The sequence below is a fragment of the Rhineura floridana genome, chromosome 22 (genome assembly GCF_030035675.1).
Source record: "Rhineura floridana isolate rRhiFlo1 chromosome 22, rRhiFlo1.hap2, whole genome shotgun sequence".
Taxonomy (NCBI): Eukaryota; Metazoa; Chordata; class Lepidosauria; order Squamata; family Rhineuridae; genus Rhineura; species Rhineura floridana.
In genome coordinates, this window is record NC_084501.1 from 12,426,800 (window position 1) to 12,442,747 (window position 15,948).

The 15,948-nt window shown below is 48.6% G+C and overlaps 2 protein-coding genes across 9 annotated transcripts in view; both read right to left on the bottom strand.

Moving 5' to 3' along the window:
• Positions 1-404: 404 nt before the first annotated feature.
• Positions 405-9,706, bottom strand: PSMD4 (proteasome 26S subunit ubiquitin receptor, non-ATPase 4). Its single transcript, XM_061606184.1, has 10 exons — positions 9,547-9,706; positions 6,508-6,648; positions 6,245-6,359; positions 5,160-5,246; positions 4,954-5,022; positions 4,639-4,854; positions 3,395-3,503; positions 2,073-2,204; positions 1,187-1,254; positions 405-794 (listed from the first exon to the last, which is right to left on the bottom strand). Exons 1-10 carry the CDS (start codon positions 9,570-9,572, stop codon positions 627-629), a joined length of 1,131 nt encoding a protein of 376 aa, XP_061462168.1. The 5' UTR covers positions 9,573-9,706; the 3' UTR covers positions 405-626.
• Positions 9,707-12,171: 2,465 nt separating this feature from the next.
• The window catches only part of PIP5K1A (phosphatidylinositol-4-phosphate 5-kinase type 1 alpha), a 55,577-nt gene continuing 51,800 nt past the window's right edge, over positions 12,172-15,948 (bottom strand). For all 8 annotated transcript variants that reach the window (XM_061606785.1, XM_061606784.1, XM_061606783.1 and 5 more), the window contains one exon: positions 12,172-14,982. In XM_061606785.1, the coding sequence (XP_061462769.1) occupies positions 14,980-14,982 (3 nt within the window). In that variant the 3' untranslated portion in view covers positions 12,172-14,979. The remainder of the gene's footprint in view (positions 14,983-15,948) is intronic.

Sequence of the window (15,948 nt, forward strand, 5' to 3'; positions counted from 1 at the left end):
AACAACAACAAGATGAGCCTGGCTGCTGGATCAGGCCAAAGGGGGCCCATTAATCCAGCATCCTGTTTTCATAGCGGCGAAACTGGCGCCTCACTGGGAAGCCCATAACACAGCACATGGATGTAACAGCTTTCTCGCGCCTGTGTGTGACCCCACGGCGATAATACACGACGCTATGTGATTGACGGGTGGGTTGCTCTGCCCACCTGTGAAAGTTGGCCCATGGGAAGTGGGGCCCGTTCCCTTCCCCTCCGAGCTACGGGGAGAGCCTGACACCGACGCAGATCAATCAGACAGGAAGTAGAAAGAAGGTTAAAAGATCTGTTGCTTGGTTCCGATGCAGGAAAACCAGATGTGCTTAAGGAAGGGGGGGGGGGAGAAAGAAAATAAAAGAACCGAACTGAGAAAATTCAAGGTTTTTATTAACTTGTTAAACCACAACCAAAAAAAAAAAAAAAGACAACTCCCAACCCGGCAACCCATAATAATCCAGTGACTCCCCCCCCCACTAACCCGGAGAAGAAAGATTACAGACACTGACGCCTATCCGGCTACGTGAACTGGGGCATGCAGAGCCAGGGATGCTCCGGGCCACGTGGGGAGGGGAAGCCCCAAGCCCCCCCTGGTCATTTCTTTTCCTCCTCCTTCTTCTCCTTGTTCTCCTTGGAGGCCTGCGAGGCCAGTGACCCCATGGCGTTGCGAATGGCCTCGTTGTTGGGGTCAACCCCCGGCAGGTTTTCCAGCACACTCTGGAGGAACTCTGGGTCCTGCATCACGTCATAATCATCTTCCTCCTGGCCAAGGGAGAGGCAGCGTAGTGGTACAGGCCATTGAGAGAGCGAGAGACCAAACACAGACATTTGGGATGGGGGGGGGGAGGAGGAAAAGGTTGCCAGCCCCCAAGGCTGCGGCCTGCTGGAGAGAGCAAGGCCCCGTCTGTCGGCCTGGCTGGAAGCAGCCACTTAGCTCCTCCCACCCCTGCCCCAGTGCTGTCTACCTCCCCTATTAGTCTTGCTATCAGCGGCCAATCCCACCGGGCTGCATCTGAGGGGGAGGACAGTCTGCTGACTGGGGCAGAGAAGACTTGGAGTCCTCAATGCCTGGGGGGTGCCAGGCTGGCAAAGGCTGCTCTACACGAGTGGATTCAGGGATGCCTGCATCAGGGGCTCCCCGGGGGCCAACTAACCTTTGTTGGTTCCGACGTGTCCATGTCAGCGCTGATATCCACCTCGCCAGACTCGCCTTGTCCGAACTCTGAAGACACGAAGGGGGACGGGGGGAAACTCAGTTTAGCTAGGAACCCCTTTCCTTTTATGACAAGAGCCCTCCAACCAGTTGAATTAAGGGCAAAACTGGAAGCTTCCATTTAAAACAAGGGAGGAATTTCAGTTTTGTCGCCGGTTGTTTCCCAAACACTCCCCGGTTCCAGCTCTATCCCAGAGATGGGGAACATCTGTGGCACTCCAGACGTTGCTGAACTACAACTCCTGCCATGCCTGGACTTGGACCACCTGTGGCTGAAGCTGAGGGGAGTTGTAGGTCCCCAACGGACAGCCAGTGTGGTGTAGTGGTTAAGAGTGTTGGACTGGGTCCCGGGAGACCAGGGTTCAAATCCCCCCACTCAGCTGTGAAGCTCACTCAAGTGATTTTGGACCAGTCACTCTCTCTCTCTCAGCCTAACCTACCTCACAGGGTTGTTGTGAGGATAAAAATCAGGAGGGGAACCATATTGTATACCACCTAGAGCTCCTTAGTGGGAAGGTGCAATATAAATGTAATAATAAATAAAATATTTGGTGGTGGCAGCTGAGGGGGGCACAGATTCCACACCCAAAACACCCCCCTGAGAAGAAAGCAACCCGTACTGGATCTGACGAAGCGTCTATTTCGCCAGCATTCTGAGGGAGAAGGAAAATAATCCTGGCTACGCCATCCAGATGCAGGTGCCAAGCCGCCCCCAAAGGCCTTCCCTGTCGCTGCCCTGTGACCAGTGGCACTCCTGTTTTGAAAATGCAGGGGGGTGGGGAGGGAAGAGGAGATTCAGATCCGCCTCTTCTTGCCCTGTTGCTCACCGGCTCCTTGGAGAGACATCTGCATCGCGTAGGCAATCTGTTCTTCTTCGGTCATGGTGCTGAGGTCGGGCAGGCCAGCTCGGCCGAATTCCTGTTGGCCAATGGTCATCTTGAGCAGGGCGTCATCTGAATCTAGAGGGCAAGGAGAGAGAGAGAAAGAGAGAAATGCATCTCCGCTGGGCAGCCTGGCCTAGAACGGCCTTCCCTCACTTCCAAAAGGCATCAAGAAAGAAACCCGACTGGAACCAGTTTACTGGCGGGACTGCCTTGCCCTTTCATGTGCCCACTCAGACACTTCTATCTGCGGAACAGGCACTGCTGCAGAATACGCGTGCCGCACTTGGAAGAAATCGTTCTTTTAGCGACACTTTGGAACTCCCTGCCTATTGACACCAGGCAGGCGCTTTTGCTGTATTCTTTTCGGCGCCTATCCGGACACAAGGCTGTTGACGCACTTTCATCTTTCAAAATCTGCTGCTGTTTTAATAAATGGGCTTTAATTACTTGTTTTCAACTGTTTCGCTGATAACTTTTGTGTTTTTTGTAGACCGCTTAGAGGTTTTATTTCTTTTTTCAGAGTCAAGCAGTACATAAACCTTGTAAAACAAACGAGCAAAGGTCTGCGGTTGTCTGTCCGCACACAAGGGAGGTTGTATATCAGACACAGGAGCTGTGAAGGACAAGTGCGGGGAGGCTTGCAAAACTCAGAGCTGGCAATGCCCCTTGTGCTGCAGTTCCAAAGCTTGGGCGCCCTGCGCAAGGGATTCTCACAGATGGTGTGTGGGACAACTCACATATCAAAGTGGGTCCAGATAGTGCCAAAAAGGGTCCCCACCTGACCCACAAAGGAAGTGGCTGTTGGGACCTGATTCTGGGGACGACCGAGGAAGGCTGTCTGCAAAATCCAAGGTTGGGTTTCTCTTTCAAACCTCAAAATCCAGCCTCCCTGCTCTGCAGAGCTTGGGAAAGTTACTTTTTTGAACTACCATCAGCCCCAGCCAGCATGGCCACTGGATTGGGCTGATGGGAGTTGTAGTTCAAAAAAGTAACTTTTCCAAGCTCTGGTTCATCAGCCCCTTAAGGGACATAAGAACATAAGAAGAGCCTGCTGGATCAGGCCAGTGGCCCATCTAGTCCAGCATCCTGTTCTCACAGTGGCCAACCAGGTGCCTGGGGGAAGCCCGCAAGCAGGACCCGAGTGCAAGAACAGGACTGTCTCCTGGATATGGGACAGGGCCCCCCAAAGTCTGCCGTTGATATCCTGTGTCCCAAATGTTACTTGACTCAGCCAGAAGGAAAGGGAGGTCCGCTCAGCTCCTTACCATCCCCGCCAATTGCTGGAATCCCGGCTTCCGCTGCAGACGCTGCCGCGGCCCTGCGAGCCTCCTCCTCCTGCCTCTGTCGCTGCTCCTCCATAGACACTCGGAGCGCCTGGGAGGGAAAACAAACGAGCCAAGATGGCCGATCAGACACCGGGGCTGCCTCCCCAACAGCTGCGCAAAACAAAGGAAGCCGATTATCCCAACCCAAAGAGAACGAGCATGGGGGCGGGGGGGACACATGAAATGAAGCTCTGCAGCACTCATACGATGAGAAGGTTTGTAACGTAAATACAAACATATTTTTAAAAATGCATTTCGACCCAAAGGTCTTCTTCAGCGGCCACCAGTGTACGAATGTGTACACGCTGTTGGGCATACACGCAAATAACGAATGCAAAAACATTTCCAACAGTGAAACCAAGTTACTTAAAATTCCTTAGGGGGAAGGGTCTGTCACTCAGTTGTGGAGCATTTGCCTCGCAAGCAGAAGGTCCCAGGTTCAATCCCTGGGGTCTCCGGGCAAAGGTGGAAGAGTCTCCCTGCCTGAAAACTCGGAGCTGCTGCTAGTCAGTGTAGACAATACTGAGCTAGATACACGTATGTGTCTCACTCCATATAAGGCAAATTCCTATGTTCTGCATAAATCTGAAGCGACAATCCCCAGTTAGGCTAATTATAACATTCCTTATCAGGCCAAACGATTGCCCCGCATATATGCTAGAATATTGAGAATCACTTTGAAGCGTGATCTATCCTTCTGATTTGGAATGTGTATCTGCTGCAGCCTGACTGATGAGGCAGCAAGGACTGCATTCTCCACAACTAATACTGCCCTCACAGCCAATGGCTAGCCAGGGGTAACCAAGGCGGCGCCCTCCACACTCCCATTAGCCCCAGCCAGCCTGCCTGATGGTGAGGAATGATGGGAGTTGTTTTCTTGTTGAAAACATTTATATACCGCTTAATCATTTGCATTTCTAAGCAGTGTCAGCTGTGCAGACATCGTATATTTAAAGTACACATCCTGCGAAGAATCCTGAGAACTGTAGTTTATTAAGGAGGCTGGAAATTGTAACTCTGCGAGGAGTAAACTCCAGTACCCAAGATCCCTTTTTCTTTCTTTCTTTCTTTTTTGAGGGGGATGTATGGCATGTCCAGTGATCCAGAGAGGACACCCACTTTGGCTACTCTAGCGCGATGCCAACCCGTTCTTCTAGAGTGGCTGTCCTGCCTGCAGCGCTTACCAGAGCCAGTTCTGGGTCGGCGCTGGGGTCCACGCCGAACTCAAAGTCACTTGCCCCAAGCCCCAGCATGGCACCTCCCTCTCCAGCCAGGATTGGGGAGCTGATGAGGGCGTCGGCAAGGCTTGGCCCGGGGGGCACAGTCACCAGGTGGGAGCCGGTCCCATCTTTGCCGTTCAGGGTGTTGATGAAGGCCGTCAGCTTGTCGGTGTTGGCTTCCTTAAGGGGGCGGGGAAGGGAAGGAAAAGTCAGGAATCCACTGAGCGCCACAGGAATCTTTAAAAAAAAACGAGCTGTCGGCTCAGAGGTACTTCTCACCTCTTCTCCAAAGTTGATGATGTCCACGTTCACCTTCTCTTTCTTCAGCCGCTTGGCCAGTTTCACCAGCTGGAAAGGAGAGGAAATCTGTCACAAACACAAAACAGGACGCAGGCACCAGGAATGGTAGAGAGTCCTCAGAAAAATTAGATGCTGGGAAAACGGAGCCCGCTCCCTCCCTCCCACCCGGTTCCAGAAACACTCACATCTTTCTCGTTATCCTCCACAGGGCTCCCCACAAAGGCAATGATGCGCATCTTGTGGTTCTTGCCCTGACGGTGTTTCAAGGCCAGCTGGAACGGAAGTAGCCGAGTTATACAGAGGAGAGGGGGTGCACGGGAAGGTCCCACCACTCATTCTGCCCCCGCCCCAAATCCAAGTAGATTGACTGTTTTATCTCATCCCTACCTCACCTCTTCAACCAGGAGGACCTGGTCCTGCGTCACCCCAAAAGGGGTTATGTATATAAAAAAAGCGAGGCTGCATAAACCGAAAGTCACCAAAATGCATTTAGAGATTTCTTCTGCATTGCAAAGCGCTTAAAATAATCAGGCCACAGGTCCGTAAATCCGCACTAATTCATACATAGGCGCACAAATAATATCCAAAGAAGTTCCACTTAAGAGACACTGAAATTTAGTCAGTCATGTTGATTAATTTCAATGGATCTATTATGAGTAGAGTTAAGGAAAAATACTCAAGAGTTACCAACCATAAAATATATATTTTTAAATATGCCGTAAGACAAAATATTCACTGCAAGCGAGTAGTAAGAAATGCGTCCCTAGAGTCTCCCTACAGGCCAAATCCCAATTAGAAGCGTGTGCTCCTCTTTAGAGGCAGCATGCTTCTGAAAACCAGTTGCCGGAAGCCTCAGGAGGGGAGAGTGTTCTTGCACTCGGGTCCTGCTTGCGGGCTTCCCCCAGGCACCTGGTTGGCCACTGTGAGAACAGGATGCTGGATTAGATGGGCCACTGGCCTGATCCAGCAGGCTCTTCTTATGTTCTTAAATGAACCAGGAGCACATTTCGTAATGTTTGTTTGCTGTGTATATTTTACCTTACGGAACATTAACACACATATTTGAACGCAACTCGTATTTTTCCTTCAATCTTTTTTTTTTTAAAGTGGCAGTCTGTTAAGGAGAATGCAGACCACTCTGCACTTGCTCAGCCGACCCAATTCAGCATGTGGCTCTTTCAGATTCCCCGCCCTGCAAAGACGTTCATCTTTTAATCTCAATTTTGCAAGAAATTGCAGCCGCCGGGGAAACAGAGAGAAGGCAACTTACATGAGCGACCCGGATCCCCGTGCAGAAAGTGATCTTCCCCTTGGGCTGCACTGAGTGCAGCTTTGACAGGATGCGGCCAGTGTCGGGGGTCAGGGTGGTCAACACCTCGCAGTTACTGAAACAGACACGCACGGGGGAGGGATTCGTAAATTGCTGCTGGAGTTGGAGAATTATAAGCTCTTCGAACAAATGAATCCGCAACAGAAGGAGGCACCGCCAATCCCTCCCCAGCTTTTCAAGTGAGGAACCGGAACAAAACATACTTGGCTAAAGTGATAAGGCCAACATTGTTCTCTGGGTTACTACGAGTCTTCGAATGACAGACGATGTTGACGGCGTCTTGTTGGGCCTGGAGGCGGCTGGGTAAGAAGTCCCCGTTCCTCATGTACTCGCTGTTGTCGACACTGAACGGGGCAAAGGGAGATCAGAAGAACAACAAACTGAATAATCCCAACAATTCAAAATAGATTTTATTTATTTATTTTAAAATATTTCTACCCTGCCCTTCTACCCTATAATAGAGCACTCAGGGTGGCTTACAAAAATAAAACCAAACATGTACATAATAACATTGTAAACAGTAAAATCACAAAAACATTAAAATAAATTAAAATACATGTAGTTGTTGTTATGTGCCTTCAAGTTGATTACGACTTATGGCGACCCTATGAATCAGCGACCTCCAAGAGCATCTGTCATGAACCACCCTGTTCAGATCTTGTACGTTCAGGTCTGTGGCTTCCTTTATGGAATCAAGCCATCTCTTGTTTGGCCTTCCTCTTTTTCGACTCCCTCCTGTTCTTCCCAGCATTATTGTCTTTTCTAATGAATCACGTCTTCTCATGATGTGTCCAAAGTATGATAACCTCAGTTTCATCATTTTAGCTTCTAGTGGTTACATAAAATACAATTAAAAGATTTGATTGAGAACTGTGGCTCCTTTATCACCACCCTTGTGTCATCCACATTCACCTCCTCCAAATGCAGCTCCTACCACAACTGGTGGCTGGTGGCCTTGGGGCTGGTGAGGTGTGAGGCAGGGAGCCCAGCAACAGGTGGAACTAGAGACAGTGACAGGTGGCCCTACGAAAAAGGCATGAAGGCAACAACCTTTTCCTTCTGTTGCTCCCCAACAGTAAGTGCTCAAAGATAGACTGTTTCTGGATGTGGATGTTCCATTCTGAACAATCACAGCCAATTTTATTTATTTATTATTTTATTTTATTCAGCTTATATCCCACCTGACTAGCAAACAGCTCTCTGGGCGGCAAACATAGAAACATATACAATAATAAAATTACAAGATCAATATAACAGCCTGTGGGCTTCCTTTGTTGGCATTTGCTGGCTGGAGCCGCTGTTGGAAGCAGGTTGTTGGGTTGCATTGGATGGGTCCTCCTTGATCTGCTCCTAGGAGGACCCATCCAATGCAACCCAACAACCTGCTTCCAACAGCGGCTCCAGCCAGCAAATGCCAACAATGGAAGCCCACAGGCAGGGCAGGAAAGCGAGAGCCCCTTCCGTGCTATGTATCCTAGTATTCGGAGATAGACTGTCCCTGTCCATAGAGGGTCTATTGAGCCATAATGGCTAAGAGCCATTCAAGGCAGACTAGGGGTGCTGGAACATCTGTGGTCCTTTAGATGTTGTCGGACCCCATCAGCTGACACAGCCAATGGTCAGGGAGGAGGAGGAAAATTGAGATTTTGGAGTTCAGCAACATCTGGAGGGCCACATCCTGTGGCAGCAAATGCCGTCACTCCATATGCCAGCCTTTCCCAACCAGTGTGCCTCCAGATGTTGTTGGACCACAACTCCCATCAGCCTCAGCTAGCATTGCCAATGGTCAGGAAGATGGGAGTTGTAGTCCAACAACATCTGGAGGCACACTGGTTGGGAAAGGCTGCCATATGCACTGATCCAGTGGTAGTTCAGTGGTTACAGTGCTAGACTAGGACATGGGCAACCAGGGTTCAAACCCCAACTCAGCCGCAAAGGTCAGTAGGTGTGACCTTGGAACAGACACACACTCTCTCTCTCTCTCAGCCTAATTTGCCTCACAGGGTTGTTGTAAGGATAAAATGGGGAGGAAAATCATATATGCCACCTTGAGCTTCTTGGACAAAAATGTAAATTATAACAACAACAATAATTAAAAAAAAATAGAAAATTGGTTTTGTTAGGTGCCCCATACTCTGCCTGCCCCAGAACCACTTAGTTACCCCCAACCAAAAAACAAAGCAAAACACTCCTCTCTTACCTCCCCTGGTCTTCTCCCTCAAATTCCAACCAGCTCTGCTTCATCCCTGGCAGGCTGCCCCCCCCAGACCCTCAAACCCATCAAGGGGATCTTCCCTCCCTCAGATCCCCGCATCCAGTTATTCCCTCCCTCCAAAGAGCTTGTCCCCCAAACCCCTCCAGGGGATCTCCTGGGAGGAAGGGCAGGAGCGTCTTGCACATTCACGGTGCTACTTTTGGCGCACCTCTTTAAGCCTGCCCTTCCACACCGGATATGTATATTTTTAGGACTCACCCTATTTTCCCTGATGTTGTTTAGATTGTTTAAAAATGTTTTATGTTTTAAAACTGTTGTGACCCGCCTGGGAACCTCTGGGTGAAGATCGGGTAATGAATTCTAATTTTATATATAAATATATATATAACACACGTAATTATGATTAACAAAACAGAGGTTTTATTGCATTACTGAAACGTTTCAGCTTCTGCCTTCATCAGCTGCTAAAATACAAATGCTGTCACCAAGGTGGCAGTTATAGAGCTTTGAGGATGGAATGTGGAAGGAAATATATATATGCATTGAGCAGGGGGTTGGACTTGATGGCCTTATAGGCCCCTTCCAACTCTACTATTCTCTCTCTATATATATAATTAGAATTTATATATATATATAAACTTCTCCCTCCTCAATTATCTCCTCTGCCCCCTGTACAATTCTACCCCAAACATCCACCGAAGAGCGCTTCCCCGACCCCCTCCCCTCCCCTCCCCTCTCCCCCTCTCCAAACCCCTCAAGGGGATCACCTTCTGGGAGGAAGGGCAGGAAATAAATCTAGTAAACATACAAGCCTCCCCCTTGTCAATTATCCCCTCCCCCCTTTACAATTCTACCCCTCCCCCCTTCTCTCTCCCCAAACCCCTCAAGGAGATCTCTCCCCCCTCAACTCCCCTCCCCTCCCTCCCCCAGCGCCACTTGGGCCCAAGCGTGACTCAGGGAAACCCGCCCGTGCCCTCCCCAGCCCCACAGAGGCGGCCTCCCCCTCCCCTTTCCTTCTCCTCCTCACCAAACCATCGTGCTCTCCAGCACCATCGCGGCCCCTTCCCAGCCGGGGACCCCCACGAGCAGCAGCAACCTCCGCGAGTCCCTCTCTCGACCACCTTCCCTTCCGCCGCTGCCTCTCTCTCTCTTTCGCTCTCCCCGCCTTCCTATTGGCTCCCCGGGATGGCCCAATCAGCGGGGCCCTTCTTGGAAGGCTTCTCCCCTCCCCCTTCCCGGCGCGGCGCCCGATGGGAGTTGTAGTCTGCCCGCCCTCGCCTCCCCGTTCCAGGCATTGCGGAGCGCGCAAGATGCCCGTTTGCTCTTTCCTTCTGTCCTTGCAACAGCTCAGAACTCTGGATAAACGGCGTCTCTGCCTCCCCTTTTTTTGTTACGTAGGGTGGTGAGTGCACGTGTGGATGTAGGCTCATATACACGTGTGCATGTATGCACGCGTGTATCTTGTATAAAGGCGTACGTGATTTATATATGTGTGTGAGAGTGATCAATGTATGTGTATATATATGTCTCTGTGCCATGTGCCTCTCTGTGTATATTACTAATTAAATTTATATCCCGCCGTCCCTCCCTCGGCGAACAAAAATAGTAAAAAAAGACTCTTAAAACATCTTGAAAACTAAAGTTTTAAAAAATCTTAAAAAGCCATTCCAACGATGCAGGCTGTGTATACATGTTGCATGTATGCATATGTACATATACGTATGTGTGTATATGTGTTTACAAGTGTAGTGACAACATCGTGTATTACAGGGGAGGGACAGCCCTAAAATGTAAATGTACTGCCTTCAGGTCGATTCTGACTTATGGCGACCCTATGAATAGGGTTTTCATGAGGCTGAGAGGCAGTGACTGGCCGTCACCCAGTGAGCTTCATAGCTGTGTGGGGATTCAAACCCTGGTCTCCCAGGTCGTTGTCCAACACCTTAACCACTACACTGCACCTACCACTACATATATATATAGAGAGAGAGATGTGTAGTGGTTAAGGTATTGGACTACGACCTGGGAGACCAGGGTTCGAATCCCCACACAGCTATGAAGCTCACTGGGTGACCTTGGGCCAGTCACTGCCTCTCAGCCTCAAAGGAAGGCAAAGGTAATCCCCCTCTGAATACCGCTTACTATGAAAACCCTGTTCGCAGGGTCGCCATAAGTCAGGATCGACACATATAACATTACAATACTGAGGGCCACAGTCTGTTGGACTTTTCTATAACAGCGATAGAGATGGCAACAGGTCCAGCAGCACTGAGAGGGAGAACTTTTGGATATATTCTCTGGACACATTGGCGCCACATGGCCTGAACCTGGAGGACAGTACAAACATTACTTAGCTTCTGCAACTGAAGCCCCTCTGAGCTCTCTAACTGCCACCTTGGTAGCAGCATTTGTATGTTAGCAGCTGAGGAAGGCGGATGCCAAAATGTTTTGGTAGTACAATAAAAACCTGTTTTGTTAATCACAATGACGTGCATATATTTTATTTTAGGTGATTAACAGAATCCTTACAGGGATCCAGAGCAAGCTTGGGTGAAGTTGCTTTCAAAACTCACTCTCTCTCTCTCTCTCTCTCTGAGAAAACTGGAGTAAGTGGGCTCAGCCTCCAGTGCGTACCTGGCTTTGCCTTTGGTTAGTTGCCTACCAGCTCCAGTAGTTACCAGCCACACACACACATATGCAGGTTAGATGTCTGTCTGCATATATATACGCTTGTGTGTGGCTACATGTGTACATCTTGTATATACATGTAGATGCCCATTTCCGTAAGCAGTAGCTGTAACTGTTTTTAGGGGAAGGGCTGCAGCTCCGTGGTGGAGCATCTGCCCTGCATGCAGAAGGTCAAAGGTGTAGCTCCATCGGCATCTGCAGGCAGGGCTGGGAAAGGCCCTCTCAAGACCTGGAGAGCAGCTGCCAGTCAGTGTTGACGATACTGAGCTACATGGTCTGACTCAGGACAACACGATGTTAAGCGAGGCCTTTCCCTGGGAAGAGTTCCAGGGTCCAGACAGAGAAGCCAGGAGGGGCGCTTTCAGCCCCTGGGGGCCAGAGGTCCCACGCCTGACCTTGAGAGATGCATTTTGGCTGAGAGGCCACATTTAACACCAATGCACCACCAATACGATGCTCGCGTTCAGCTTCCTCCCAAATCCATTCCTGCTGCTTACTCTAGAAGTGACCTCTAGTTCTGCTTAATGGTATGGACTGCTCCAGGTCCTCCAAGCTCGCCTGCTGCTTCAAATTAGCACCAGAGACTCTGCTGTCACTGTTCACATGGCATCCCAGCCATAATCTCCAGCAGCCAAGCCCTTTAGTTCCTCATTATTTTTTTAAAAAAATGTAAATGACTAAATTCCTGCCCCACCCTTCCTCCTCTATGGAGCTCAGGGTGGCATGCACAGTTCTACAATCCACCCCACCCTTGCCTTTTAATCTTCACATCAACCTTGTGAGGTACGCTGGGCTGGGTTTCAGGCCGCCCTCAATGACTGCGTTCGAGACTAGGTTTCTTCCCCTTGGACCCTGTTTCCAGGGCGAGGGAAGAGTTTCCCTGGGTGCGGCCAGCGCCCCATGAAAACGTCCTCAAATCACAGCAATGCACAAGTGCAGAAACACAATGAAGGCCCAGCCACTCTTACAGAAATAAAGACAGCTTTATTGGATTGAGTAGCATACTCCGTGTTACACCCCATCCCTTCCCAGAGACGAAGTCAATAAAAGAGAGGTGGGAGGGATCCAACATCCATTTGAACAGGCAACAATATGCCTGACAAGACAGTTACAAGGGGTCGGGTGACAAAAATCCACGGCACGGCGAGAGGGGCGGATATACGGATGCTTAGCTGGGTGTCTCCCTCTCTGCCGCAGAAACCAGCCACGGATGTGGCTGCATGTAGCAGCTAGCCTCCATCTTTCCATCTCCAATTACAGAGCTTGGGGAGGGCGGGGGGTCAACAAGGATTAGTCCCAAAGCTGGAGAAGACAGTCCTGTATTTACAACCAATGCCACTTCTTTTCGAGGCTGACTCTGCTTTTAAAAAACCAACTCAATGTGTGCCCCCCCCATTTCTTTACAAACACCAGAACTCGGTTGCCTGCTCTTTCCTTAAAACCCATTCAAAGCAAAGCCATTAAATGATACGCTATACAGAAATAATCCCACTGCCTCCCCCACCTTCAGCTTGAAGAGCTAATTTCCCCCAGGGAATTGGGGTGAAGGGGGGGGGTGGAGATGAAAACACTTAAATACAACTTCATAAATAGTCACATTATGAAAAACACAGAAACCAAACAAATAATCTTGTGCTTTTTGCTCCTCACAGGACAAAAATAAGACAATTGTGGAGATGTTTCTGAAGAGTCAAAAGGTGTCTAATATAGACAGTTATTTAAAATATAATTCTGAGAGAACTGGGGGGGGCAAAGGAGAGGAAGGCTGTGTTTTAAGCTTAGGAGAACCTTCCATACACAAAGCCATGTCATCACCTGGCGTTCAGTCCTATACTGTACTGATATTTTAAGACCTCAATAAGGCCGGGGTGGGGGGGAGGAATCACAGAAAGATACTATTTTTTCCTGGTTTGAATGCAACATGTGGCTTTGTCCTCCCCCCCATTGCTACCATATTTTTAAAAGTTTATTTAAAAAATAGAATCAACCGTTTGTTCCTGATGCAGATGTCAAGTTTCCTGATCTCTTAACAGTATTTAATAGGTCAGGAGTTGTCCCTTCCATTTTTCAGTGTTAAACAAGGGATGCTGTCAAGCCTGCACTGAGATTAATGCTAACCCTGGTTGTTGTTAACATGCAGCTCACTTCTGAAAGCTGGGTTGGAAACTCTGGTTTAAAAGCTATCTATGGGCGCTCAAGGCATGCCACACCCACAGCAGACATGTTACAAAAAGTGGAGGACGGTTATGAACTCGAGGGATGTTCCCAAATTCTTTAAAAAAGAGCTTTTTGCTTCAAGCTTTTAGATTCTGATGGGAGGTAGGACCGTTTGCTTTATTATTAAAATTTTAACTGGAATAAAACCAGACCCCTCTATATAACCTCTAAGCTTCTTATTATGAATACAGACGAGGGAATAGAAAAAACTGTTTTGGGATAAAGGATAAAAAAATATGTTTGGGAGAAATATAATTTCACTTTATCTTTTGTCTGTTTAAATGTAGTTTTTTTAAAAAAAAAAACACCACCCCAAAATATCGGCACAATGCATATTCCAAGCCGTTGAGGGTGGTTTTGTTAGGAAGACATAGTGATGCATCCATTGCCACTTTAAGGTTGCTTTCCCCCCCTCTCACTCTGGTTTAAAGAAAGACTGCAGTCTTTAAAAGGAAAGCACATCACAACTAGTAAGAGGGTGGGAAAATGTCAGTATGTAAAAAGGAGAAATTTGGCAGCTTTTATAAAGCAAAAGAAGCCAAAAAGCCTCAGAATGAAGATCTGAGCACAGATATAGTTGTGTGTGCTTATATATGGTAAAGAACAGAAACCAGGGAATTTCGAATTTATTTTCCCCCCTCTCTTTTTAAAAAAGGAGCTTAATAAGCCTGGAGTCCTTTGAAGGACTTAATACTGAGAATGGGGAAGGGAGATTTGGTGTGGTCCACTAGGAGAATACTAAAGGCTTAAAAACTGTCTTTGCTTCAGAGCAGACACAAGTACAATATTGTTTAAAAGGGGGCAGGCTATCGCTTGCACTATTTTTTTTTATTTACGATTAAAAATGAGCAAGACACCCTTCATGTGTGACCCCCCCTCCCCCCGCACCATAAAGGCGAAAGCGTTCCCCGCTTCAGACCCTGTGGATTAAAGGCCGTTTTCGGTGTGTCCAGACATTTCTTGGCCTAAAAATGACATACTTAAAAAACCCAACCGCAACAGCACCCCAATATGGCAGTTCAGGAGGGAGAGTTTTAAATACATTTTCAAAAGTTAAAAATAAAATAAAAAAGGATAAAATGTTCATCCTTTTGCTAACTCTTCCAAGTGCAGTAACGCAGACAGACACCCCACTACCCCCCGCCCTGCCCCGTGGAGGACCTGGAATACCAAGAGGAGTTCTTGGCGGTCTTGAGACCAAATCTGCTCGGATGCTCAGTCCTCTTAGGGGGTTGGGCCACCTGAAAGGGCATCTGCACCTTCTTGAGACACAGCCTGGAAACCCCCCGTGCCAGGGGAAGGCTCTTGCCCGCACCAGAGGAAACCTGGGGCCCTTCTGAGACACGGCGTGCTTCAGGGACGGTGGTGGTTAACACTACATTGCTGGGGAGGGGGGCAGCCCAGCCTTTTTTGTCTGTGCAGTTCACATAAAAGTTCTAGATCAGCAGCAGCCCTGGAAGGCTGAAGGTTCGGGGCTCCACAGACCACGCACAGCATGGCGAAAAATCTTCCGCTCACATCAAAAAAGAGAGAGACGAGGTCACCCTTGGATATCTCACTGCAAAATGAAAAAATAAAATAGAGTCAAGTACGTTTCGTGAAGGCCATGCCTGCAGCTTAGGAGGACGAGGACGAATTGTCACGTATGGAAAGAGGCAAAATGCAACACCCTTAGGCAGAAGACAGGAGGTATTTTTTTAAAGTGGGAAGCATTATTTTATTTATTTATTAAATCAGTATCCCAGCCTTGCCACCGTAGGCTCCTTCAGGAGTAAACACATCAACAACAATCAAAAAGACCATTTAAAAAAAGCATTCTAGTAAGTTAAAAAAATACAAACTTCTCTCAGGCAGTGATTTTAGGGGTTGCATCCACACCAGACGTTTAAAGCACTATTATACCACTACAAGTGTCACAGAGAATCCTGGGAACTGCAGATTATTTATTTATTTAAGGCGTTTATATACTGCTTTTCAGGCGGACCTCACAAAATGGCATTCAACAAATTACAGTTCCCTGGATTCTTTGGGGGAAGCTGTGACTGTTACAGCGGTATAAAAGTACATGTGTGGATGCGATCAGGGTTGCTAAGGAGGAAAGGGGAATCTCAGCTATCAAAGCCCTGGGTGAAACAGGAATGTTTTGAACCTCCTCCTTAAAGTCATGAGGGAAACAGACACACTTCACAGTCCACAAAGGGGAAACCACTCTGTCACAGGTCAGCCCACAGTGGCAGCACCACCCACGGAGTATTAGTTCTGGCAGAGGGGACGCAGAGTTTGGCGACACTCCCACACTGGAAAGTGCAAATCCAGAGGCAGCCCAGGGCTGCCTGCACTGTATCCAGTTGTGACCTTGTGGGATTCGCTTCATTGATGTGCCCAAAACTGGAACTCCTCTCCTGTCCCCTGGAAATGTTAACTACCTTAATGGGGCAGCTGTAGACCTGCAGAGGCGGCTGATGCAGAGTCCTCCAGATACTGTCGGGAGTACAACTCCCACCAACCCCTGACTGTCAGCCAG